At 39.6% G+C, this 27,639-nt stretch overlaps 1 protein-coding gene across 1 annotated transcript in view; it reads left to right on the top strand.

The window, feature by feature from the left end:
- LOC129773940 (hemicentin-1) overlaps positions 1-27,639 on the top strand; it is a 569,029-nt gene that overhangs the window by 476,646 nt on the left and 64,744 nt on the right. The window contains exons 5-7 of the mRNA XM_055777641.1: positions 24,941-25,258; positions 25,323-25,474; positions 25,577-25,721. Of these exons, the coding sequence (XP_055633616.1) occupies positions 24,941-25,258; positions 25,323-25,474; positions 25,577-25,721 (615 nt within the window). The remainder of the gene's footprint in view (positions 1-24,940; positions 25,259-25,322; positions 25,475-25,576; positions 25,722-27,639) is intronic.

The raw sequence follows: 27,639 nt of genomic DNA on the forward strand, positions 1-27,639 counted from the left end.
CGGAATTTCTGACAAACTTTTCCGCTCCGGGTTGGAGCGCAAATTAGTCATGGGGGAGCTGTTCGAATGTAGAACAGCCGAACTGCCGAATAGAAATATGAAATTTACAATAGAATGTGTGTCATTCCACGAGTTTTCGTACGAATATATTTTTTATTTCGTTGCTGTTGCTCTATGCTGCCTTGGAACATCCCACTTTTTTCCCTCGCGACGCCCCATTTCCCGGCGGGACCTCGTGCAGTATTTTATGCATTATTCCAAGTTCCGTTTCCATTTCACGGCTGCACATTTTTCACTCCCTTTCTCTATCAGCAGCGTGTCGTATGTTTTCCGATAAACGGGTAAGGGAAAATGGCACAGACTCGGTAGGAACACTCCATCACTATGAACTAACTTGTTTCGGGATTGCTTTTTTGTTTTTGTTTGAGTCTTGGAATTGTTTCCCCGGCCATAGTACTCGCTCAGCCTCGGCCGTAGTTGTCCGGTGCAACTTTACCAGTTGGAGAATTTATAACGAAGCCATGGGCCGATGGTGGAACACGGCACGATGAGTACGGACTGGCCCATTCGGTCGTGATGCTGGATCCATGTCGTTTGATGATGTTACTGTTAATTATTGAAGATAGTGGTAAATGAGATGTATTCCGAATACATCTAAAAATTTCCACCTACATGCAATATGAAACATCAGCTCGATTGTTATGAGTCATACCTTCATTGGCTCAAAATCGATTATTTGGCACTTGACACTGGTTTGACACTGTTTTTTTCCCATAACTGTGTGAGGTGCATTTCATTCATAAATTTCAATCTTTTGACGTAGGACTACGTCTTTCATTTCTATACCGGGGTGTAAAATCAAAGTTTCGAAAACGAAAGCGTTACGTCGGAGACCGAGATTTTGAGCCTTAATAGCTCCTCAACAACCGAGCGAAATAGTACGATAAACACTTCATGTGATAAAATGTCTACACGTTATATACTTGTTACTTTTTCATCCAAAAACTTGTTTCAATAGCCTTAAAATTGCTTTCAAACCAAGCTATTGAAATCACCAATCGGTATATAAGCGAGCGCTGCTCGGAAATCCACTCAGTTATAATTGAGCGATTGGAGCATGTTGTCGCTGTTGTGGGGAAGCTAACTTCGTTTATCATGAAAGCGCTGATGAACGGTGTCTCCAAGTGCCTGTTTGTGAACCTTAGGCCAGAAGGGAATCCATCAGGAGGAGAGTGATGCCACAAACGGTTCCGCTTGAGGCATCGAAGCAACCACCACACACAGACATACACGCGCGGAACTACTTTCGTTTGGTTGCCATCCAGCATCGAGAAGATTCCGGAAAGATGTCATCGTTGCTGAAAAATAATCTACCAGTTCCCCTGGGAATTGAAAAAAACATTCAAGCGAAAGAGTTTATTTTTATATTCACTATCCACATAACACTGCGACCAAATACATTTGGTTTTGTGATTTTTCAATCAAGTGCGATCAACGTAAGACCACATCTTTCGGCAATTTATTAGAAGTGCAATGAATCTTAAGAAGGAATTCCCGCTCTACGCGCACTGGAAAACGATGTTTACTCAACAATTTCTCAAACGAGAAATGGGTGTTGTGAGAAAGGATGAGCGAACACAAAAATTATGTAGACTGATTTGATGCAACCGATATTTTGTCTATTGGAAATGGAATACAAATCAAATCACAATACAAGCAACGTATTATGTATTATACAACTTTCGTGTCAATGTGAACTTTTGCTGAATACTGTGCCTTCAACGTAACGCTCTCGTTTTCGAAGTCTCCCAAATATTCATTTATTCATTCATTCAGAATTGATTCAGATGCAACTAAAAACAAATGATCACTAAATCAACGATAGTCCTACGTCACCCTTGCGGTTCTACCACAGATATAACTCACTTCCTGTATTTTATTGCGATTTTTTTCCACAGCCATTCCAAATACAGGTCGGACTCGATTATCCGGAGTATTTTTTTTTTCACTCCAGATAATCGAATCATAAAAAAAAAGAATTTTCTCTCTGTAAACGTAATGTAATTATGATTTGCACTCATTAAACGGTTTTATCTAGCTTGGACCCGTTTGTATGTTTGTTACTTTGTAACTTCGTTTGTAGCGCTGTACCACATTAATAGAAATTCAACCCCCTTCCTGTTGACCGATTGATCTGAAATTTGGAACACATCTTTATCTCTGGTGTCATTATAAAACTGCGTATTCCATGATCTTGAAAATCCAAGATGGCGACCGCTACAAAATAGCGGATTACATATTTTCTCAGAAAGGGGATCTTCGTAGCCACTTGGTTACGCATTCGCTTACTGAGCGATCGATCGTGAGTTCAAACTCAAGGCCCTCAATTGACCATCTTTGTGTTGTTATTGAATAACTACGTCCACGCAACCATCATCAGCGATGGAGATCGATCCACAGTGGAGCAAAGATCGATTCATCCATACAATTGCTCTGGAAGAAACATCGGGTTGCTGTTCTATAAATAACCCAACAATGATCAAAATCAACTGTCTCCGCTGTTCGGTCTGCTGAACAATGGAAGAACAGAAAGAATACCTTTACGCCTAAATGGCTACTACTGTGTAATTTACCATAATTTAATGGAACAGAAAACCTAACGTCTAAATGGCTACTACTACTGTGTAATTTACAATTTATAGAAGCATTAACATATGTACAGTAAACATTCACTAACTGGGCGAAAAGGGAAGACCAGTTATCGACCTTCGCGTTTAAACTGGTCCGACATGTTAAACGTCATATAAAATCAAGGGGAACTTCAATGAATTATTCAATTCGCGTTGATCATGAAATTGGATAAACAAAAGGATTCCAATGGAAGTTTCGCATTGAGTATGACAACAGGAACGAAATATAATTTGAGAAAATTATTTTTCTGTTATTTAATGAATGTTTTTATCATGCGAAAATAATTTCAATTTTCAGAACATTTCAAATTACATTCGAATGCCCCTCACAGAAAATCTTCCATTTGAATATGGCGTCGATTGTTTGCGAAATTCAGCTTTTTAACTGGTCCTTGGACCGGTTAACGTTCGCCTAGACCAGTTAAATCAGGGCCAGTTAGCGAACGATTACTGTACATGTACACGATTAAAACCCGGGTCAGTTACAGCTAAAATGCTAATGAGCCTAATAAATACATAAATGGGATAAAAAAGACGGGTGTCGGGGACATAACCGGACTGACGTAGGACTATACAAAGGGAACAGCTTTTGCTAAATATATATTTTAAATATATTGTTTTTTTCTCCTACGTGAATACCTATCTATCTACCTGAAAAAGGGAATAGTTTACTGTTTACTCTTTATGAATATGTTGGGGGTTCTGTAAAGAACCTTTGGTGTTGTGTTTTTGCTTTTTTTTACAAACTTGCTCAATTTTTTCTCACTATCTTATAGTTGATTCTTGATTTTTTTCTGAATGCTTTGTACTTATTAAATGTTCAACGCCGGGCATCTTTTGGCGTATAAACATATCGTACAATCAAAATGATGGCTGTGATAGGGAATGCATAGGTGGTAATCAGCTCGTTCACTATCATATATTTACTATTGAGCACATTACCGTACCCTCAACTGTGGTTTCGGAGACGAATGAATTGTAAGCTTTGTAGTCTCCGCAAACAAAGTAAATAAAAAATAAATTTAAAAAAAATAAAATAAGAACAGAGCAGCAGGAAATGCATAGCTCATCATATTGCTCCTTAGTTATGTTTCTATACAACGCAGATGCAACGTCAGTCAATTATCAACATCAGTTATCAACCTAAGAAAGCAGTTCTTGCTACCGAGAAAATTCGTTAATGCCATCCTGCATACAATGTGTTGTAATTTGTAGCCACTTTTAATTCGGAGACCATGTATGGGTTTGTGAAAACTGAATGATCAATTTAAAAGACCCCAACCACTAATAAGTTCAAAAACAAGCATAAACAAAATAAATCAGTTTATATTATATGTCATATTATGTCACTTTAGAATGCATTGGTATTTTGAAAACTTTTAATAACTCTTCATTGAAAGGTTTAATGGCCCTAAAAAGCGCCGTGTTTCACGGTGGCTGGTTTTGCCACCAAAGCAGTCTGTATAAACAAACTTTTTCCTTCTTCTACCTGCTGCCGTTTTGCGATTGCGTTTGCCACTCGCTGAAACTAGTTGTTGCCTCCGAACCGTATGTGCTCTGTTCTGTAGGCGGGTTTTCTTATTGTCGTGAGCAGCTTTGCAAGCCAACTCGAGCACTCCGGCGGCCGAAATTCTATAATCGCTGTTAGGTATACTGGTGCTCCGACACCATTCCGTTCGGCCTAGTTACCCTAGCGGAGCAATCAGTGAATGCGACCAACAGGCAACTGCAGGCTTGCACGGTTCGAGTGGAACTTTGTCTTTCCCTTAACTTGTCCTTTGCCGCGTCCACACGTCCACGTTGCTGCTTGTGTTGCTTTGTTGATGTGATGCGATGCGATGTGAAACGATGCCGTACAACCACACTGATTTACGGTTTGAAAGATAATGATATATTTTTCAGCGGATCCGCGCGTTTTGTACTTTAGCGGTACATGCTCACAGGATAGAGATAAATCGGCAGACTCAGCCAAAGGGGCGAGTCCAACGAGACGAACGAATGAGCGTTAAAAGGCAGCGATGGCAAAAAATACATTCATTACGATTGTTCGCTCGTTGAATTCACATGCAGGCTAAAAAGTGTCCTTTTCAGGATCACAAAATTATCTTTAATCTAAAGAGTTTATTGTTTTGTTATCACTCGATATCCCCATCTTGTTCGGCTAAACCTTCCTGTTTAACGATTGCGTTTTCCACTCGCCACAGCTTTCACAGTTGGAACATTTCTTCCCATCCAGCTTGTGACATATTGTACAGTAATTTACATTCAATGGCACGTCGCATTACCACCACTCAGTGTCGCATTGGAAGCGATTTTAACCTGTAATTGAACATTTGCGATGACAGTGGTACAGTGTCGACTTTCAATGTGGGGTCATAATTTGGACCCCGAACTGTATGTTTACAAAAATGTCCAACTAAATATGTCGCATTACAGGTCCGTCAAATTAGCTAAATGTCGAGCTAAATATAAATTACTGTATTTTCAATCTAGAAGCAATTAAAGAATTGGTGAAAATTGAATAATCGGGAAAGTCCCCAACCATCAATAAGCTCAGATCAACTGCCGAATTTTCATACTTATCATATACTGGAAAACAAATGATGAAAAAATCAATTTGTGTTTTATTATTATTTTGGATATTGTTCCAGAAAGCATTCAACTGTATTTCGTAAACTCTTTTTTGGAAGGTTTAATGGCCCTGAAAAGCGCCGTGTTTTATGGAATGGTTCCAATTTAGAAAACTTAGTACTCTCGTGTTTTTGAAAAAAAACTATGGATAGGTTATAGCTACGATGTATCCGCAAGGTTGACGTATGACTGCCGTTGGCTTAGTAATCATTTGTGTTTTTTCAATTAGCAATTATCGCACCTCAGATGTTCCTCATTGGGTACGATATCCCTGCTACGCAGAGCTATCTTTTGTATGTATTGATCAAATTATTGATTAAACTAGTGAATTAATGAAACAATTTACGAATTCAATTGCAAACAAATCCCTGTTTAGGTCAATTCATGTACCACTACCATGGTTATCGCAGCAAATAGGTACATTTTGCCTAATCATCACAAGGTATCGTAGAAGTTGTACCCGCTTTTGTAGATCGTATTAGCAAAACGAGTTCCGGAATGTAAAAATGCATGGGAGTATAAAAGTATTGCCAAGATCTGCAATGCCGATTTTCCCAACTTATTGGTTTTGGAATCTGCGTTGGGAAAACACATTCCGGTTTGCAAAAATGTAAGCGAGTACAAAAGTACTCGCAGCTTGCATCTCGTATGCAATGCCAATTTCACACGCTCCATGGTTTTAAAATCCGTGTTAGGGATATATTCTTATTTGCAGAAACGCAAACGAGTAAAAAGTACCCACAACTTGCATCAATTTTGCAATGCCAGTACCCAAACCCAATCGTTACGCATTCATAACTGAGTGGATTTCCGAGCAACACTCGCTTTTATATCGATTGGTGTGATTTCAATAGCCTGTTTTGGAAGCAATTTTAAGGCTATTGAAACGAGTTTTTGAATCAAAAAGTAACAAGCATAGAACGCGTAGACATTTTTTCTTTCGAATGAAGTGTATATCATACCATTTCGTTCAGTTGTTTTGGAGCTATTAACACTCAAAATCTCGTTCTCCGGCGTAATGCTTCCGTTTTCGTAACTTTGTACTTATACCCCAGTATAGAAATGAAAGACGTAGTCCTATTTACTTCAAAAACATTTCGAACGTCCTCGATGCCGCCTTGTTCTGGATTTGCCACCAAAGCAGTTTGTATAACGAACAAACTTTTTTCTTCTGCTACCTGCTGCCGTTTTGCGATTGCATTTGGCACTCGCCACCGAATGTGGTCTGTTCTGAATGTGGATTTTCTTATTGTCGCGAGCAGCTTTGCCAGCCAACTCGATCACTTCGGCGGCCGGAACTATATAACGGCGGCTAGGTGGACTGGTGCACTGGTACTAACGCGCTCGGCCTAGCTACCCTTGCGGAGCACTTGGCGGATACACCTACGGGGAACTGTAGTCCAACATGGTTCGAGCGGGATTTTGCCTTTCCCTTAACTTGTCCTCCTTTGTCACGTTCACACGTCCACGTTGCTGCTTGTGTTGGTTTGTTAATGTGATGTGATGCGAAACGATGTGGTGTACGGTTTGGATGAGAATGATCGTTACGGCAGTGGAGCGGGGATTTTTAAGCTGACTGGCTGGCTCTAGAATTACGCATGTGTGAGACTACGACCAATGTTTCGTTAATTTTTTTCTTTTTTTTTTCCAATCGTGCTTCATTGTATTTCGCTGCTGCTCTGGTTGCCCGTTTTGGTTGGTACGATTTGAGGAGCACAAAATGGACCAATCAAAAATGGGCACATAGTGCATTTGGAAAATGCTTGATATTTCACAATTATACAATTGTTTATCTCAAGAAAAATGAAATGTTATTCGTTATGATAGATGCGTAGATATATTTCCTATCAATTGATGCAAACACCTTTGCGATCTATTGAGAAATGTTAGAGTTATAAGCGTTCCAAATCTTGCATTTTTTCCTACTTGTTCAGTGCCTAGATTTTCATTTCACCCCCTATATCTTCCGGTTAGACGTAGTCCTACGTCAAAAAAATATATTTTTTCTCAGAACCGCTTCAGTATAGGTATCAAATGAGAGGGCTTGACTAGTAGAGCACTGTTATATATTAAAAATGTAAATCCAAGATGGCGGCCCCTACAAAATGGCGGATTACATATTTTCTCAGAACCCCATATATATGTACACCAAGGTTTTTTTAAGCGGGGAATACGTACCTCGTAAAAAACCGCGTTAATTGGAAAATCCGCGTAAAAAAAACTCGTAAAAAACGCGTAAAAATCCTGGATGTAATTCAATTTTCGTGATTTTTCTGGATGTTAGAAATATAGTGAAGTGTTCCAGTTTTTGGTTATTGTTCAAGGCATATTTGAACATGTGCTTTCATTTTTTCAGTGCACGAATAATGATTATTATGCCGTTGACAGCTGGATGCGTAGGTGCTGTCTGTAAATCGATACCTTGCTGGCGGTATCGGTTCTGAAGCAACGATTTGTCCCAGAACGAGTTCCAATGAATATTTTTACAGGGTCAAATCCACAAAAGTGACCCCATCCAAGAGCAGGAACACAGGGATGTGATACGGTATATCAAAAATTGAGCTGAGGGAGGTACATTGCGAGATGCAGCTTCTACATCCTGATTGCTAATTCGTTCATTGCTGAAAACGCTTCTGAAGTGTGTGCGAAACATGTCTGCAATATCGGCGATGGTGGCAGCTTCCATTTCACTATTGGTCATGCTTGAGGGTAACCCTGTTTCCTTCCTCTGTGTGTTTACGTATTGCCAGAACCTCTTAGAATTGGTTTTCAGATGACGTTGCAACTGTGTTTGGTGCGCTTGAAACAGTTGAACGTTCAGCCGTTTGTAGTCCGAATTAAAAGTCCTCGAAAAAACGCGCTTTCGTTGAGTCAGTACAAAGCTTAGCGTGTTCTCGTGACTCCTATTCAAACGCCGAGTTTGACGCGAAAAGTGAAACTATATCGCAACGGCGCTATGTTATGATATACAGAATCACAGACACAGTACAGGACTACTAACGAAGCTTTGCAAGCTTATGGACAAAAGCGATAATCGAGTGAAGCCACCGGCACAATTAATCTTCGGTCCACTTACGTTGCCACTTAGAGATGGTATTTTTACGGACTATAGAATAAAATTCATTGAAGGCGATTTGACGCTGATAAATATCGCCTTCAATTGCACCTACATTTGCTAAAGAGTCAGCCCTCTCATTACCCGGAATAGAGCAAAGTGAAGGGACCCAGACAAAGGTAATAACATAGCAGCGTCTGGTTAAAGAAAATACCTTTCTCCAAATTTCTCGTATTCTCTCAAGGAAGTACGGCGAGTGCTTTTCCGGCCTCGCTGAACGGATAGCTTCGACGGAGCTAAGACTATCCGTTACGAAGTAATAGTGTTCAACAGGTCGTGAGGCGACGCTGTCCAGCGCCCCGCGGGTCGTTACCAATTCAGCAATATACACTGAGCAAGGATACTGAAGAATGTGGGAGATGCTGAAAATTTCGTTGAACACTCCAAATCCTGTGGACTCATTCACAGAGGACCCATCAGTTAAGTACATATTATCACAATTGATACGCCCATACATTGCAATGAAGATCGTAGGAACGATTTTCGATAATATGGAATTTCATAGATTTTTTCCTTCATGAACAGATCAAAATGTACAGAGGAATTGATGTATTTAGTCAGGAAAACAAAAACTTTTGGGAAGGTCGGACTCGATTATATACAATTTTGGACTCCATTATATACAGTTTGAAAAAAAATTTTTTTTATGTTTCAAATAAAGGGTGTGTCACATCAAATTGTATCACGGAAAAAACGCTGTAGAAATTAAATTTTTAGGAATTATATCTTCAGTTTTCGCTTATAATCAGATAAGAGTGTATAGATCACGTTGGCCATGCTTCACTGTCAATTTTTCGTAAATTTGGAAAAATGTCGTCGAACGAAAAAGAGCGTCGTGAATTAATCCTGTGCACTCATTTCGAGAATCCGGAGTTGTCACATCGGGACATCGGTAAGATGCTGGGAATCGTCCAATCCATGGTCAGCAGAGTACTAAAACGATACTTCGAGAACCTAACCATCGACCGGAAGGTGAAGAACGGCAAAAATGGATGCTCCGTCAGTGAAAAAGATCACAAGCGCGTAGTTAAGCAGTTTAGACGTGATCCGAGAAGTTCGGTCCGGGATGTCGCCAATAAGCTGAATTTGTCAAGTTCATTCGTCCAGCGGACCAAGCATCGGAAGGGCCTGCGTACATACAAGGTTCAGAAGGCTCCTAACCGCGACGGAAGGCAAAACATGGTGGGGAAGACGCGAGTCCGGAAGCTGTACACCGAAATGCTGACGAAGCCGCATTGCCTGGTAATGGACGACGAAACCTACGTCAAAGCGGACTTTCGTCAGCTGCCGGGCCTGTTGTTCTTCTCCGCAGAGGACAAATTCAGCGTTCCGGAGTAGATTCGCAAGCAGAAACTATCCAAGTTTGCCAAAAAGTACATGGTGTGGCAAGCGATCTGTTCTTGCGGAAAGCGGAGCGCCCCCTTCGTGATGACCGGCACGGTAAATGGGCAGGTTTACCTTAAGGAGTGCCTACAGAAGCGCTTACTACCACTATTGAAGCAGCACGAGGGCCCGACCATCTTCTGGCCGGATCTCGCTTCGTGCCACTATTCAAAGGACATGTTGGAGTGGTACGAAGCCAACGGGGTCACCTTCGTGCCAAAGGAAATGAACCCGCCCAACGCGCCGGAGCTTTGCCCAATAGAGAAATATTGGGCGATTATGAAGCAGGCCCTCCGGAAGAACCCAAAAGTTGTCAAATCGGAGGCGGACTTCAAGAGAAAATGGATTTCTGTCCAAAAAAAACTACAACCTGACGTTGTACAGAACCTTATGGACGGGGTAAAGAGGAAGGTGCGAGCATACGGGCTTGGGCTCGAAGTATGAATAAAAAGAAAATGCCAAAAGTTGTTTAATAGTTTTTATTTTACTGTCTAAAATTTTCAAAAAGATCGGTCTACTGGGCGAATTTCTACAGCGTTTTTTCCGTGATGCAATTTGATGTGACACACCCTTTATGACTTATTTCAAGAAGAAATGTAACCTTTCAACGTAAAGGTGTAATTTAAGTGACTAATTCATATACAGTGGGGTAAAAATCGTGATTTTTGAATATTTTGCTTGAATTTTCACCAAGAATTAATTATATCGATATTGCAGCCAAATTAAGATATATAGAAGTTGGGTGTCAAAGAACAAATTGTAGAGCGGTTAGAGAGCTTCAATTTGATTGATAGAAACAATCCAGTTTAATAAAAATAATCAGGATGACATTAATAGTAATACATTAACAATTACTAACTTTTAAGTTTTTCACTTCCAAAATGTTATTGACATCCATTAATTTAGATGTTCCACTACTATATCCTGTATCAAATTTTCTCATCTTTCAAATGAAAGCAACAGAATCGTCTTCCGTAGCGTACTTTGTAATGTAGAACCAGTTCGAGGCAACAGAGTCTGAAACCAAAAAAAAAAAAGTTCTATGACTCTGTCATTGTTGAAATTCGAACATATGCGTAGAAGGACTTTTCTCATCAAATATGATCGTCTATCACCCTCTGAGAGAATCTGGATTTTTTTTCATGTGATAAAGGTATTTTCTGACTTTAAGGGGATGAATCAAAAATCAAAAATTCCTCTTTTATATTAAAAAAAAAAAGAAAAATGCATGCAAAAAAAAACGAATAAAAATTTTTTTTTTGATTGGATTATATACAGGATTCTGTTATATATAGTGAATAGAAATCAGAAACTGTATATAATCGAGTCCGCGCTGTATACGAAGAAGGAACAACCTGCGTGGAGGTGAATTCATGAATCCTGAATGAAAATTTAGCTCGTTCAGTTGCTCAAAATTTCCGATCACCAATGGGTTCATAACCTTACACCGGATGAGGAACCGAACCATGTTATGATGAGGAAAAACTTAGACATTTGTTCTAAAGAATTCATATCACAATAATAATTGTGGGCGGGACGAAGTTCGCCGGGTCAGCTGGTTTAATAATAAATAAAAAAACGTATAAATTTCTTCCACTGTCCAGCCTGAACTGTTCGATTTATGAGTCTCGTTCCTGGAACAGACTGCGCCATGTATTTTCCTGCAGTCATAGCTTTAAAGATTTATAAATACAGGATCACTTGTACGGGGGGAGATGGCCATTCCCACTGGAGTCGTCGTTAAATTCGCCTTTTCGAACATACCTACTCACATACGTACTTCCAGGGCATAGTATTCCCCTTCCACACATAGCGAGGTTTTGCGATTGGTTGTTTGTGGGTGTTTTTCTTTCCCCGGTTGTGCATCCAGCTACTCGCGTTTGCAAACCGAAGATAAAGCACCCCGTCGTGGCTAATATTTTTGTAGGGCTGACGAAACAAAAATACGGTGGGACTCATGAATAAACAAAAATTGTATGAAAAATGTAATTTTTTAATTTTCATTCTACGATACCAAACGCGGAGCGACACAGTTTCGGATACGAATGCACCTTTTGTTGTCGGTGTACTCTCCGGCGAGGAGTTTCAATTGGGGAAGGAATGTTGGTAGCATTGGTTGATGACGGCTGTCCTCGATATGATATTTCAGTTTGATCAAATTTTTAATCTTTCGTTTTGTTTCGACATTTTTCGAGTTTCGTTCCAAACTGCATTCCAAATAATCGATACACAGCTATTTTATTTTCGTTTAATTTGACGCGATGTGTGACTGATAATGATTAGTTATAATCAAAATGACCACATAGCACTGCTGTGCTGCTGTATATAATTAAATTACCCACTTGTAAAATTTCGAACTGATAGTGTTTATGAGTGGGTAGTGTTTGCTGCCGCTCATAGGCTATCACTTAATTGCACATTCACGTGTAATCACACATGATTTCTATGATAGTATCAATAACAAAACAGCTGTAATTCTAGCAATTGCATAGGCCCAATGACAAAACAAATTCGTTCCAACTATTTGATAGATTATTATTTCAAATATTATATCGATGTTTTATTTTGTCTTTCCGAGCGTTCATCGTCCAAAACATTTGTGTGGACATTCAAATTCACCGAGTCAAATCGAACCGGTTAAATTTCAGTTGTAGACTCTCCCATTATAGCAATTTAATCCATATATCTTTTGATATCAACTGTTGATAAGCCATTCGAATGTATTGTATTTATTACATTACAAATTTGGAATTATATTCAATGAATGTGCTTCATCCAAATGCGTGTGTGAAAGGTGATTTAAGGGGGGACCCCTGTCTGGAAGGTCGGAAAATAATGAATTTTCGTAATTTTTGTTAGGATGCTAGGAATAAAATGCGGTGTTTGGTATTTTGGTTATTGTTTAAGGTATATTTGAAGATATTTTGTCCATTTTTTGAGTGCACAAATAATTAATGTTACGCTGTTGACAGCTGGATGCGTAGATGCTGTCTCTAAATCGATACCATGTTGATGGTATCGGTTCTGAAGCAACGGGGTGACACAGGGGTTACATAGGGGTTTTTGATAATTCGAAAGATTGCCAAAATGGCGGCCACTTTTGATAAAAATGAGTTATTTTTCATGAAAAATCGCTATTTAGACGCTCATGAAAAATCGAAAAAAATTATATATCAAAAAACGGATATTTAACGCTTTAGATAATTTAATTTTACATGATGATAAACAAAATTAAGCCAAATTGGACGAATGGATCCTGAGATATCGATACCACCAGTTGAAAAGACATGGTTTCGAGAAAAACGCGTTTAAAAATTCGTACAGCAATACTATATCCCTTGAGGTGACCTCATACTTTTGGGTATAACCTTCGAATGGAATCAAATATCCGAAAATCCTTTTAGAAATACATTCTTGAGGGTATAAGCTTCCCAAAAATGCAAAAAAAAATCGATTTTTTTCGACCTTCCAGATCGGGGTCCATCCTTACAAAGGCCGTGGAAACTAGGTAACGCATCGACTCTAACTTCAGAGAACATAGTCTTTACCAGTGTCAGCATACGTACAGATTTATCTGGAAAGGTACAGAATTTTTCGTTATTTTCGGTACACATTCTGTACGGTACAGAGTACAGTTTTTCGTAAAAAAGTACATATTGGTACAGATTTTTTCTGCGGGTGAAATTTCTTACATTTGAACAAAGCTATATTAAGGTACATGACTACTTTTACGCCGCAATATCGCTTGGTGCGACAGCTTGAAACTTTTGATAAATGATAGTATGCAATTTAGATTCAGAAAAACTATGTGTAAGCATCATCAAACACACGAATGGTAAGTGAAATGTAAATGTGATATGAGTAGTTTTTATGCTAATAAAATGGATTTTTCTCTTCAACGAATGGTTTCGATGGTATAGATTTTTGGAAGAAAAAGTACACATGAGTAAGATTTTTAACCCCTCTGGTACACCCAAAGTTGATTTTAGCACATGTTAAGGCATCCCGAATTATTACATTAAATGAGCTGAAAAATAAAAGAAAATGTTCTACTCCCCAATACATGTATATGATTTGTATAATATAATATATATGCTAGAGCCAATATGAGCGAGCGAAATAGGAAACAACTACACGGCCCAGACAGGGAACGATATATTCTCGTTCATGTTCTTCTTTATCCTCTTAGAAAACACTTTCCAAGATCATGTTATGACGAGGTGTAATATTATCACACTTCTTTATAACAGCACTGGCAGCTATATGGATAGCGTGGTCGTGTGAAATAGCTTTGCATTCCAGCCTTGGTTCGATCCCCTTTAACGTCGGACTTTTTTTTGCGCAATCCCAAATGAAATGAGAAAAGAAAACAGAAAGAGATGTCTGCTCGCATACATACAACCCATTTTGAAGCTTTTAAAACAGCTCATTATTTGCGCATTTGACCCTCCAGCACACGAACTGACATCATTTCTGCTGAAGATTTAATGTTTTCTGCCAACGCTAGATTGGGTGTACAGATTAAAATGTAGTAACACTGGTCTTTACATGAGGAATAACACATAGTTACCTTTGAAAAAAATTGAACTATTGAAACAATTGAAAAAATTGACGGCAATATAGTTGCCACTGCCCGTTAATCCCAAAAACACTGTTTGTCGCTGCCTTGTAAATTCACTTTATTGCACTTTTGGTTATGCAAATATCAAAAGAATATTTCTAGTGCAGCAAAAAAATGGTTTTTTTTACGTAGGATTACGTCTTTCGGGAAGATATTGGGGTACAAATTGAAAATAGAAAATCGAGCACATCGTGAAAAATGTCCAATTTCAAACGCTTATTGCTCAGTCATTTCGTGATGGATTGATGAAATTTTTGCGTCAAACGATTTCGGCACTCCATAACAATTTTTTATATTGAATAAAATAATATATGTCATGAAACTAACTATCGAACAATTGAAAAATCTCAACCTCTATCCTAACGGAAATACCCGCTTCTGATTGGTCGAAATTGACAACACCTGCGGCGGTTCCCTAACAGAGACATCAAAACCAAGCTTCCTGGGGGAAATCGACATTGCAATTACATGAAAGTAGGGGGAGCATTTACTCCCACCGAAATGTGTTCCCTAGCAGAGACTTCAAAACAAAGCTGCCTGGGGGAAATCGCAAGAATCTGCAAGTCGGGGCATTTTTATATTGCAAGTAAGGTGAGTGATACGATTAATATTAGCGAATAAAATTTAAATTTGGAACTTTAATGTTGGTTGCTTCCTGATATTTCATATTAATGACCGATCGTGAAAAATTGAGCACAAGTGTAAGTGTAAAATTGTATATGGTAGCAGTTGTGTTAAACATGACTTGATATATGAAACGATTTATTTCAATTTTCATAAATAAAAATCATGGTGTGTTCCCGCTTGAGAACGGGTCTTTCGGTTTAAGTTGTCTGTTGTTTTGTTGCGTTCATTTTCACCTAAGGAAATATCTTATATTAAATTGGAGTTTTTTTTCTTTGTTTCATCAATACATAACACTGGACGCATCTCATATCTCATTTCACTTTGGCATCTTCTATCTAATACGCACCATCCAACCACTGTTTACCATCCTTCTGTCATCATCACTCGGTAAACACTGGTAAAGTGAACAAACAATATGCAACAACCAAACAAAACGGCCCTTTTCAGGGCCACCACATCATTATCAAAGAGTTTAATAATGTTATTCTTTTTTTTTTTTTTTTTTTTTATCCAAAATATATATTTTTATCAAGGCTCATATGGCGTCAACCTGACGGGGCCGGGAGTTCAATATTTCGACAATGTTTGCCTTATAACTATGTTAGTAATATGTAACCGATTACTCGCGGTTGGCTCGAGGTTAGTATTACAAGTGTTTTCGTAATTGTGATGTTGCTGTCTTCAATGATCTGTACCTGTGCCCGACACGGGATACTTCCTATTGGGATGCAGCTGACCATTAATCAGCAACGCCCCCCTAGTCTGTACCCCATATCTAGCGTGGTGCGTCTTCTCGAGGAATCCAGGATAGAATGGTCACTAGCCGGCGCAATCATCAGCTCGTGTAGAGTTGTCATGGCGGTACAACTTTTGGCTTTTGTTGAATCATCAGTGGACTGCACAACCTTTGGCCCGTGTATCTGTAAAGAGTGTGTGTATGTATTGCCGCGACTAAGTAAAAGTTTATAGATCGGATAGGAGGGATACGACACAGGGACACAAAGAAGGAAACATCATTAAACGTTGACATCGGCGTTTCTGAGGAACAGGTATAGATGAAGCAGAAGATCAGGATCACGGCTACCTAAGATATCCCGGACGGGGATATCCGATTGTCTGCCTTTTGCTCTCAGTGCTCTAGAGAGCTGAGAGCGAGCAGCATGGAACCGGATACACGACCAGACAATATGCTCGATGTCGTGGTAGCCATCGCCACAATCACAAAGATTGTTTGCTGCGAGCCCAATTCGATAGAGATGCGCGTTTAGGTTGTAGTGATTGGACATAAGCCGAGATATCACGCGAATGAAATCACGACCGACCGAAACTTTGGCTGAGGAGTCAGTTGGAGTAGATTTTCGAAGTTATCAATCACCAATGGATTCATGATCTTGCAACGGATGAGAAATCTGTAGGATAATTCTGTGAACCGAAGAGTAAGCGGGGGTACTCCTGCCAAAACTTCGAGACTCATTGTATGTGTCGAATGCAAACACCCCATGGCTATACGCAAGCAACGATATTGTATTCTCTCCAGCTTGAGAATATGAATCCTGGCAGCTGATCGGAAGCAAAAACTGCCATATTCTAACACTGATAATATCGTTGTTTTATATAACTGAATGAGGTCTCCTGGATGGGCACCCCACCATGTTCCGGTTATTGTTTGGAGAAAATTGATTCTTTGCTGGCATTTCTGTTTCAAATACGCAATGGAATACACAGGTACATTTAGAGTCAAAATATACTCCAAGGTATTTGAAAAACATCGAGTGCTTGATCGTTTTGCCGGATAGGTGAAGCTGGAATTGGGCGGGTTCGTGCTTCCTAGAAAAAAGGACCATTTCAGTTTTCTCCGTAGAGAATTCGATACCCAGCTTGAGAGCCCACGTGAACAGGTTGTTCAGGGTATCTTGCAAGGAATTTTGCAGAACGGCGGGATTAGCACCCGTGATGGAAATAACTCCATCGTCTGCAAGTTGTCTCAACGTGCAATCTCTAGTTAGACAATCATCTATATCATTGACGTAAAAACTGTACAAGAGGGGGCTTAGGCAGGAGCCTTGTGGGAGGCCCATAAAACTGTAACGAGAAGATTTCAAGCTGCCATGATTGAAAAACATGTGCTTTTCTGAGAGTAAATTGTACAAGAAATTATTCAGAATTGGTGAAAGTCCACGATTATGAAGTTTCTCTGAGAGAATTTCCATGGAAACTGAATCAAATGCCCCTTTGATATCGAGAAAAACGGAAGCCATTTGTTCTTTGCGAGCAAATGCGATTTGGATTTCAGAAGATAGCAGCGCGAGACAATCGTTCGTCCCTTTACCTCGGCGGAAGCCAAACTGCGTATTTGACAGCAAATTGTTCGTTTCAACCCACTTGTCCAAACGAAGTAGAATCATTTTCTCTAACAATTTACGAATACAGGATAACATTGCAATCGGCCTATACGAATTGTGATCGCAAGCCGGCTTATTGGGTTTTCGTATGGCTACCACTCTCACTTGTCTCCAGTCATGCGGGACTATATTCAGCTCCAGAAACTTGTTGAACAAGTTCAGCAAACGATGTTTTGCCAAGTCGGGAAGATTCTTCAATAAGTTGAATTTAATCTTGTCCGACCCCGGAGCTGAATTGTTACATGAGAGAAGTGCAATTGAGAATTCTACCATCGAAAAATTCTCATAATCGCCTTGGAGCGGAATGTCGCGTACGACGTTTTGTGCAGGAACGGAATCGGGACAAACCTTTCTTGCAAATTTGAAAATCCAACGGTCAGAGTATTCCTCACTTTCATTTGTATGGTTCCGGCCACGCATTCTCCTAGCCGTATTCCAAAGAGTGCTCATAGCTGTCTCCCTTGACAAACCATTGACGAACTTCCGCCAATATCCATGCTTTTTTGCTTTAATCAAACCTTTTAGTTTGGCTTCTAGAGCTTGGTACTTTCGAAACCATTCCACTAATCCAGTTTTCCTGAATTTTTTGAAAGCGGATGATTTTTCAAGGTAGACCTTTGAACATTCCTTGTCCCACCAAAGTGATGGAGGACGACGTCGGAAAGTGGTAGCAGGAACACGTTTCTTTTGAGCTTGAAGTGCGCTTTCGTAAATCAAACTCGATATAAAGTTATACTCTTCGAGTGGAGGAAGTTCATGCATTGAAACAAGTGCTTCAGATATTATTTCTGCAAATTTTCTCCAGTCAATATTTTTCGTGAGGTCATACGCAATATCGACTGACTCACGAGAACCTGATTCATTGGCGATCGATAAAATTATTGGCAGGTGATCACTACCGTGGGGATCTTGGATTACCTTCCACGTGCAATCCAGGGATAATGAAGAAGAGCAAAGTGATATGTCTAGCATACTTGCCCGTGCAGGAGGGTTGGCTATCCTAGTTGCTTCCCCTGTATTTAAAACTGTCATGTTGAAGTTGTCGCACAGATCATAAATCAACGTGGCACGGCTGTCATCATAGTGTGACCCCCATGCTGTTCCATGGGAGTTGAGGTCACCTAAGATTAGCCGCGGCTCCGGCAATGCCGCGATGATATCAAAAAACTGATGGCGGCCGACCATGGTTCTTGGAGGAATATATATCGAGGCAATGCAGAAGTCTTTGCCATTGATTTGTGTCTGGCAAGCGACAACTTCAATGCCTATCATCGATGGGAGAGTGACTCTATAGAAGGAGTGACATTTTTTGATCCCCAATAGTACGCCACCAAACGAGTCATTTCGATCGAGGCGAATAATGTTGAAATCGTGGAAATTCAGCTCGTCGGCTGAAGAAAGCCATGTTTCACAGAGGGAAAATACATCACAGTTAGAACTATGAACTAAAAATTTAAATTGATCTAGTTTAGGGATGATGCTTCTGCAATTCCACTGTATTACAGTGGTCAAATCCTTGACCTCTTGCACTGAATCAGGCATCGAGGGAAATGAACGCTGCTAAAAAACCACATTTTTCTTTCAAAAATGTTCTCACAATCGGAAGCAAACATAATACTATGCTTTTAAGAGGGTCATTTATATTTAGAGCATTTAAAATGTTGTCCACCAGGTCAGAAAGCGCAAGCAAACCAGATTGTGGCTGTTGCCTCGACCGCGAAAATGGAACAGACCGGGTGGGTGCTGCTCCGGGAAGTGTTGAGGACCCCTGGTGCGTGGAAGAACAGCTTAAACCAGGAGGTACTTGCTTCGGTCTATTCTCAGCACGTTCAATTCGAGTTTTCATTCCAACTTGGGAAGTTTCGGTCGTCTTTCTGGGGAGTGAAGGAAAAGAAGTAATTTTTCTTTTCCTGACGGCACCCTGCGATGTACCGGAACTTCCTGCATTGGGAGCGTCAGCAACAGGCTCGTCGTTCTGCAGAATGGAGTAGGGATTGTCCTGAGTCGTTGGAACGGAACTCTTAAGCATTTCTGCATAAGTCCGCTTGGAACGTTCCTTTAAGGAACGCTTGATTTTTTCCCCTCGTTGTATGTACAACGGGCATTGAATAATATCATGAGGAGTCCCGCCGCAATGAAGACACTTGTGCTCCTTCGCGCAAGGATTCTCATCATGGCTCTCTCCACAATCTGCGCAACGTTTTTTATTGCAACAATAGGCGGCCGTGTGACCGAGTTGCATACATTTGTTGCATTTCATTACCCGGGGTACAAACAACCGAACAGGTAAACGAAGTGCACCTATTGCAACGTAATTTGGAAGGGCGGAACCCTCAAAAGTCACACGAAAAGAGTTTGTCCGATTGAGAACCCTTTTGTCATTTTTTTGTGACACAGATTTCAGTCGATCGCATGCAAGAATCTTCACAGTTTTTAGTGAAGAGTTCTTGAAGCGACCGACACCATCGATAATCTCTTTTCGAGTCAAACCCTTTTCGGTTATTACGCCGTCTATTTCGACGTTGCAACAGGGCACGTATACGCGATACTCAATCGCAAAGAGGTCGCAGCGCGTGATTTCGTTCGCTTGGGTCCTGCTTGAGACGACAACTCGTAGTTTGTCTGGCCCCATCCGTGTAATCTCGGTAACTGCAGAAAACTTCTGAGTAAGTTCCTTCGAGATACGAATGACATTGAGAGGTTTAGATTTTCGTCTAAAGTATACAATGAATGGGCCTTTGGAGCCTTCATGGTATTCTTTTGGACGAAAATCCTGTTTTTCGTCAATGTCCTCATCTTCGGAACTTCCAACTTCATATACAGAAGTTTCTTCCTCAACTTCAGCTTCATCTTCCTGCTCTTCAGGAGGAGGATCGGTATCGGAAATATTCAATAGCGTCGATGGGGGATCCTTCCCGCCCTCAGCCATATCAAAAAAATCGGTCAACTGTTCGATATGAACAGAATATAATGATAATCAAAATAAATAAATAAGTGAAAAAAATATTTTTTATAGGGTTATGATGCGAATATTAAATTCAATTTATTTTATGTTAAATAAAATGATAAAATGAAAAAAAAATTCCAATAAAAGTTCAACGGTATATAAGAAATAATGATCACCCCTAATGCCAACGTTTGCCGATTTGGTTAACACAAAGTTGAACAATGGTGTAAATCGTGCACAGAAGGTAGAAGGAATGATAGGGAAACAAAAGAAAAATAAATTTCTACTTGCCGCGGCTGTGTGGCGTGTGTGATGAATGTGTCTGATTTGGATCCTCAGCGCGCACCACTTTAAACTTCGCTCCACTCGCAAGCGCAACCGGTGAAAAAGAACACTATTATTCGATGTGAAAAAAACACCTTTGTTGGATCGATTAAAAACTTGTCCGATCTGCTTGCGAGTTGTCGAACCAAAAAAGTACACGTACGTAGAAAAGTATGTTATTCTTCAAACATATCCAAAATCAACAGATAACCTAATGGAATCCTACGTCAACTATGCGGTCGTGTCTCGGACACAACCCTCCTGTGACTTTTTTTATACCGTTCTGAATCATATTTCGGACAATATCTTGATATGCTTAATGCACTGATGATATAACTATCAAATAAATATCAAAATTGCTTCTTTAGAGTAATCCCTTGGTTTCACTATCATTTTACATGAGTGCTACATTTGAATTAACATAATCGGCAAAAATCTATCAACACTACTCACTATCGTTTGTGTTTGACGTTTGCTTTTCATAAATATTTAAAATTCTCCCGTGTTTCATCAGTCCTCATCATCGTTAACAGTTTACTGTGATTGCTTGGTAAGTGTTCCGCAGTTGAATATAAAATCTAATCGAGTGTAGTGTAATTTTCGTCCAAAAAATTACAAAATAAGGAGTCCGAAATTTGAATTTAATCTATCCGAAATTTGATTTAGTGTCCGAAGTTTGATTCTTATTCGCTTCATTTTAAAAGCATTTTATTCGATGATTTTTTTATGTTTTCAATCAAATAGGTACCAAAGTAGAAAGCTTAAAAGCATATTGAACTAATTTATTTAAAAAATCAACCAAATCATACCTGTGCATATAGTTTAGATCTGTTTTCTGCATCATATGCCTTAAGCGTCCGAAATATGTTTCAGAACGGTATAGTGTTTCAAAGAAAAAAAAATTAAGATTTGAATTTTTCGTCTAATGCACCATTTATTTTATTCAAAAATTGCAGGATGTTACACAGTAGATCCTAAACAGTATTTTTACAGTGAAAAATTTATCAACTTGTTGCATTTTCAACGAATTTAAACAGAATTTTCTGTCGGCGCTCTAAAATCGTGGTTTTGTTATATAAAAATGACTCCTAAATTAATATTGTACATTTTTGTAGCCCAGAAAAAAAGGAATATTACCAGATATTTTTAGAAGTTTTTGTTAAGTAAAATATTGAAATAATATTCTAAGTGTAGCGAAGAAAATATTTTTCATTGTTAGCAATATAGTTGCCACGACCCGTAAAAAGGTTATACGATTCAGAAACAATGGTTCTTATTTGGATAATAGAGAACATGAAAATCCCCGAAAAATTTCAAGACACACATTTGGAAGCTTCAACCGTCTGAAATAATTGATTAGTGGCAAACACGAACCAAATGGGATAATAGACACGATAAGATAAATTTAGAACAACACAACACCACACCACATGTTCATGGATCTGTCATGAATTATCTAGAAATAGTGAAACCAGCAAAAATATGCTGAAGTTTATGGCACGAATGCTGTAAGTGAACACAGGAGAGGCCCAAAGTCTTGAGAATTAACCAAGTGACAGGTTAGAATTATTCAAAAAAGCTCAACGTTTAGGTATCAATTGAATTAACGCGAAAGAACTTGATTAACCGAATTTTCATCAGGGAAGGTCTACTGAAACGCAACAGAATCAACCCATTTATGATGCAAATAGTCCCGGATTACAATATATGGGTGAAATACATGAATTTCACTCGTTAACTGCCATGGGGTAAACGTGGTGAACCACAAATAACTTCAAAGCCAGGATTGACACCAAATAAGCTGTGAATGATGTGATTGGAAGGACTGTTCATTATGAAGTGTTACCACATAACCTAACGATTATCTCAGAGCTCTACTGCTCACAACTGGATAGATTACACAAATCGATTAAGAAAATACGATCAGAATTGATCAACTGGAAAGGCGTCGACATCCACCATGACAACGCGAGACCACACACACCTTTAATGTCGTGTCATAAATTTGGAAACCTTGGTTAGGGAATTTTAATGCATCCACCGTAGAGCGCGGGCCTTGCGCCGTCTGACTACCATTTGTCGCGATCTCTGAGCAACACTCTTGATGAAAAAATACCATCGATGAACTTCAGAAGCTCCACACGAATGGAATAACGATATTTTCCGAAAAATACATAGCGAAAGTTATGGACAGTAAACGACATAACATTCTTGATTGAGATTTTTTCTCCTACAAAGAAAACCTTTTATATATTATTTTGTTCAAAAATTGAACACAAACCGTGAATAACCTATGCTGCCGTTCTACGCATAGTTGTCACATGTTCCAAAAACAGCAACTGAGCGAAACACAATCAAAGTTTTCTAGCATATTTGTCTACCAGAAGCTTTGAGCATTTCACAGGGTTTTTTATAAGCAGTAAACTATTGTTTGATTAAATGTGAAGAGTACCCCTCACTTGAGTCAATCAAGCTTGATTACGATTTAAAAATACATGGTGGGACAGTTATGCAATATTAACATGGGACAATTGAGCTCGATGTTGTTTTTTTTAAATACTGGGAACAAACAATAAGTTTTTTGTTGGTTCTCCGAAAGATTATGCATAAAAACATGGTTTTATGAAAAAGGAAGTGATCTGCAACACCTTTACAGAATATAAATCTCATTGTCATCAGGCATTCGCTAACAAGATGTACACGTGTTCTGTAAACCTTTTTTTGTATTTGTTTGAGAATTAGTTTGTTATACCAGAAATAAGTGCATTAGCCCTGTTAAAAGCATGACATACAATTTTTGTACTTGAACCGATTGAACGTTGTCAGTCAATTTGATATTTGCGGTAGCGAAATTGATCTTCGTTCGAAAGTGGAAATGGATTCTAATGTGATAAAACGCACTCCTATATCGTCTTCTATCTATATAAATAAAAATGGATCGCCGAATGCAGCAAAACTCGAGAAAGGAGTTGTCCGATTTCAGTTCTGCGATTGGACCCATGAATGTGCACTTAATAAAAAAAACGTAGATGTGATAACGAAAAATAAATTTTGGGCGGGACGAAGTTTGCCGGTCAGCTAGTTTTATTATAAAAAGAGACCTAGACTATCAACTTGTGGTGAGATAGTTATACATATTTTGTGAAATTCACGAAAAAAAATAACGTTCACTTAAGGTGTCCATCTTTACCATTCTTCCCCTACATATACATTCCTAGAGAGCGAAGATCAACTTAATTCTCGAAATGAATGGCGCTCAGGGTTTTTTAGTCTAGTCATCATCATTCGATGTGGAAACATTTGGCTAATAATTCTAGCAATTTGTTCTCATGGTATTTATTTTTCAGTTTCCTTTCATATAACAGCTTTCATTTTTCGTTGCTCGCCTAAAAGCCTTTGTTTTTTTTTTTGAATGTAAACCCCAAATTTGCCCTCGGAAAAAGAAATTGCTTGAAAAATATTGTAGATATTCTGCTACGTTAACTGCAATTATTTCGAAGCTAAACTCTTATGCAGTAAATGAAATGTGAGAAGGGTCCATATTTGGCTGATGATGGATTGCTGCCTCTGCCTCCACGGACAAGCTTTCCAATTTGTCTAATAACTTGCTTGATTACGAATAATACTCCGGTAGGATGTCTGCGGTAATCCGAGAAGCGATGCTGACTGCAGGTTTTTTCCATTACTTTACATAATTGATTGCACCTTCAAAGGTTAAGTACGAATAACCGCTACAAGTAGACAGAATATGGCAAAAGGTACGAGCGGGAATGTCTGAATAACCTAGGTAACAAGAAGGAGAAAAAAAAGATTTACTTAGGGACAAAGTAACATTTTCATGCTATTAATTTATTCATCCAGCGTATTTTACTGAAATGGAGAAGGGCGCATCTCACGGTGTTTAAATTATTCGTGGGCTTCTTTTTTTCTGCCTTTTCTCTCTCTCTCTCCAATCAATGGGAAATTACAGCGGTAGAATTCAGTATTCAAAATTTGATTATCATTGCTTGATTGCTTTGCAAATACGTTCGATTTCGAGTGAAAGCCGAAATGCTTGTTCGCTATTCGCAAAGCTCACAAAGAGCAGTTCATCGCTCAAGCTTCCTGTGAGCTGTAAATCAGTGCAACAAGAGCAGCATGAAGAATTCAATAGCCAATAATGCGATCCCGTCTTTAACACACTCAACTCTCTTATTACAGTTCCCCCCGAGCGGGTGCTGATCCGTGACCAGTTGGGCACCGAACGAACGACGGTTGCCGGTCCCTATAGCGAAGGGGACGTTATTAAGTTGCGCTGTGATGTGTACGGTGGACGACCCACACCGGCGGTCAGCTGGTACCGGGATGGCGTTCCACTGGTGGCCGAAACCAAGTACATGCCCATGGGTAAGCATCTCCGCAGCGAGATTGCACTGGGACCACTGACCCGACAGGACCTGCATTCGAAACTGGTGTGCAAGGCCAATAACCATGTGCGGGCTAATCCGGTGGAGCAGTCCGTCCAAATTGATATGAACTGTAAGTCAATACACGCTGCCGGTATTTCCATATTAAAATATTAACTTGTACCAATCACTCGCAGTTGCTCCTCTGAATATAAGACTGATTGGTGCTCACCAACCATTATCGTCCGGTCATCGGTACGACCTGTTGTGCCAAAGTGCAGGTTCACGGCCTGCCGCCTCCATCACTTGGTTCCTGGACGGAATTCGGCTCGATAAGAGCAAAGAGACGGTAATTCCCCGTATTTCCAATTAAACACTATGTAGCCTGCTTATCGTACTTTTCATTTATGATACGTCTCTATCCCTCTTTTTCTTCTCACTCCATTAACAGACCTCGGCTGATGGTAATCAAACAACTAGTACCCTATCGATAAGCCTCAACCGTACCGATGCAGGCAAGTACCTGTCCTGCAAAGCGTACAACTCCTACGTGCCATCCGATGCGCTCGAGGACGGGTGGCAATTGGATATACAATGTAAGTATGGGTCGTTTGATGCTGCTGACAAAGTGCAGTGTTTCGTGTGGTGTAGAATTTATTGAAATACTTAAGGCTCTCATCACTTTGAATCTATCAAAAAGGTTGAGATGCCATTCGGTGCTCAGACAGTATGCAATGGTGAAAAATATGTTTTCGGGTGTGATACCCGACAAATTCATTCATCACTTCCTTTCGTTTGAGTCAAGTGGGGGAGATGAAAATTTGATAGTTTGGTTATTTGTTGTTTTTCGTTTGAACTCAAGATGAAATTGCTCCTCCGAAACGATCCATTGAGTACTCGAGGGGTCATATATTCGACTTCTACGACGTCTTATATCTGTGGCGCAGAGATTGATTTGGCTTGAATTTGCACATGATTTCACCGAAACTGAAATAGGTTAGAGATGGATGACTATAGCAGAATTCTCGCGTAACTTTTGAAAAGGTCCAATGTAACATTTTTGTCAACTCGAGAAAAACGAAGTTGAAGACCCGAACATTATTCCGCGAATTGTCTTAAAAGTTATCGATCTTTATCGCTCCTCTCACCACTAGCGAACAAGAATAGCTCTCCAAAACCAATCGTAGCTGTTGTTCCGTGATTTGAGTTTAAAGTTGATTCCAAGGAGCGAAAATGTTACATTGGACGTTTTGACTGCCCGCGTTTGCACATTGGACATATTACGTTGCACGATAAGAATTTGAAACTAACTACTAAACAACAATCCAAAAATCAGCATTTGGTTCTAAAGACAGATTATTATTGTTATCACCCGTTGAATTGAACTGAAATCGATTATAACTACTGTAAGAAACAAAAACTCAAAACGACCGAAGTACGACTTCGTGTTGTATTGACTACTTTGTTACTTCGGACGTTTCGGGCATCGGAGGAAAGTGGCGTCCGAAGTAACACCCGGGTGCTTAAAATCCGAATCTGTACATTGGTATTTTTTGTATCGGCGATAAAAAGATGAAGAAAATAGATACGTGAACGATTGTTTTTGTAATGCATTCAATGATTGAAGGCTAATAGCGTGCATCCATTAACTCGATTTGTTTACATTTGTTACGTAGGACCTTTTCAAAAGTTACGCGAGAATTGCAGAAGATGAAGTTCTAAGCATCTCAAGAATTCTCGAATTTTGAATATATATATATATATATATATATATAAATTAGGCTGTCATAAAAGTTCTGCGAGGTGTCGTTGTAAGCGCGTAGTTCTAGTTGTATTCATTGTATCGAGTCATACTATAGCTTGTTGGAAAGGTTTTTTATAGTCCTTGACAGTGTTTTGTTTGGTTAAGTCGTTCGTGAGTTATAGTGTCGCAAATATGGAGCAAAATAAAGAGAAAATCCGACATATTTTACAGTACTACTATGACAAAGGCAAAAATACATCTCAAGCTGCCGATAAAATTTGTGCAGTTTATGGACCCGATACAGTTTCCATTTCCACCGCACAACGATGGTTTCAACGTTTTCGTTCTGGTGTAGAGGTCATCAAAGATGCGCCACGCTCCGGAAGGCCTGTCGTCGAAAATTGCGACAAAATCGCTGAATTAGCCGAGAAAGACCGGCATAGTAGCAGCCGTAGCATCGGCCAAGAGCTGGGGATAAGTCATAAAACCGTTATTAACCATTTGAAGAAGCTTGGACTCACAAAGAAGCTCGATGTATGGGTACCACACACGTTGACGCAAAAAAACATCTTTGACCGTATCGACGCATGTAAATCGCTGCTGAATCGTAACAAAATCGACCCGTTTCTGAAGCGGATGGTGACTGGCGATGAAAAGTGGGTCACTTACGACAACGTGAAGCTCAAACGGTCGTGGTCGAAGCCCTCTGAAGCGGCTCAGACGGTGGCCAAGTCCTCATTAACGGCCAGGAAGGTTCTGCTGTGTGTTTG

The sequence above is a fragment of the Toxorhynchites rutilus genome, chromosome 1, assembly GCF_029784135.1.
Source record: "Toxorhynchites rutilus septentrionalis strain SRP chromosome 1, ASM2978413v1, whole genome shotgun sequence".
Classification (NCBI taxonomy): domain Eukaryota; kingdom Metazoa; phylum Arthropoda; class Insecta; order Diptera; family Culicidae; genus Toxorhynchites; species Toxorhynchites rutilus.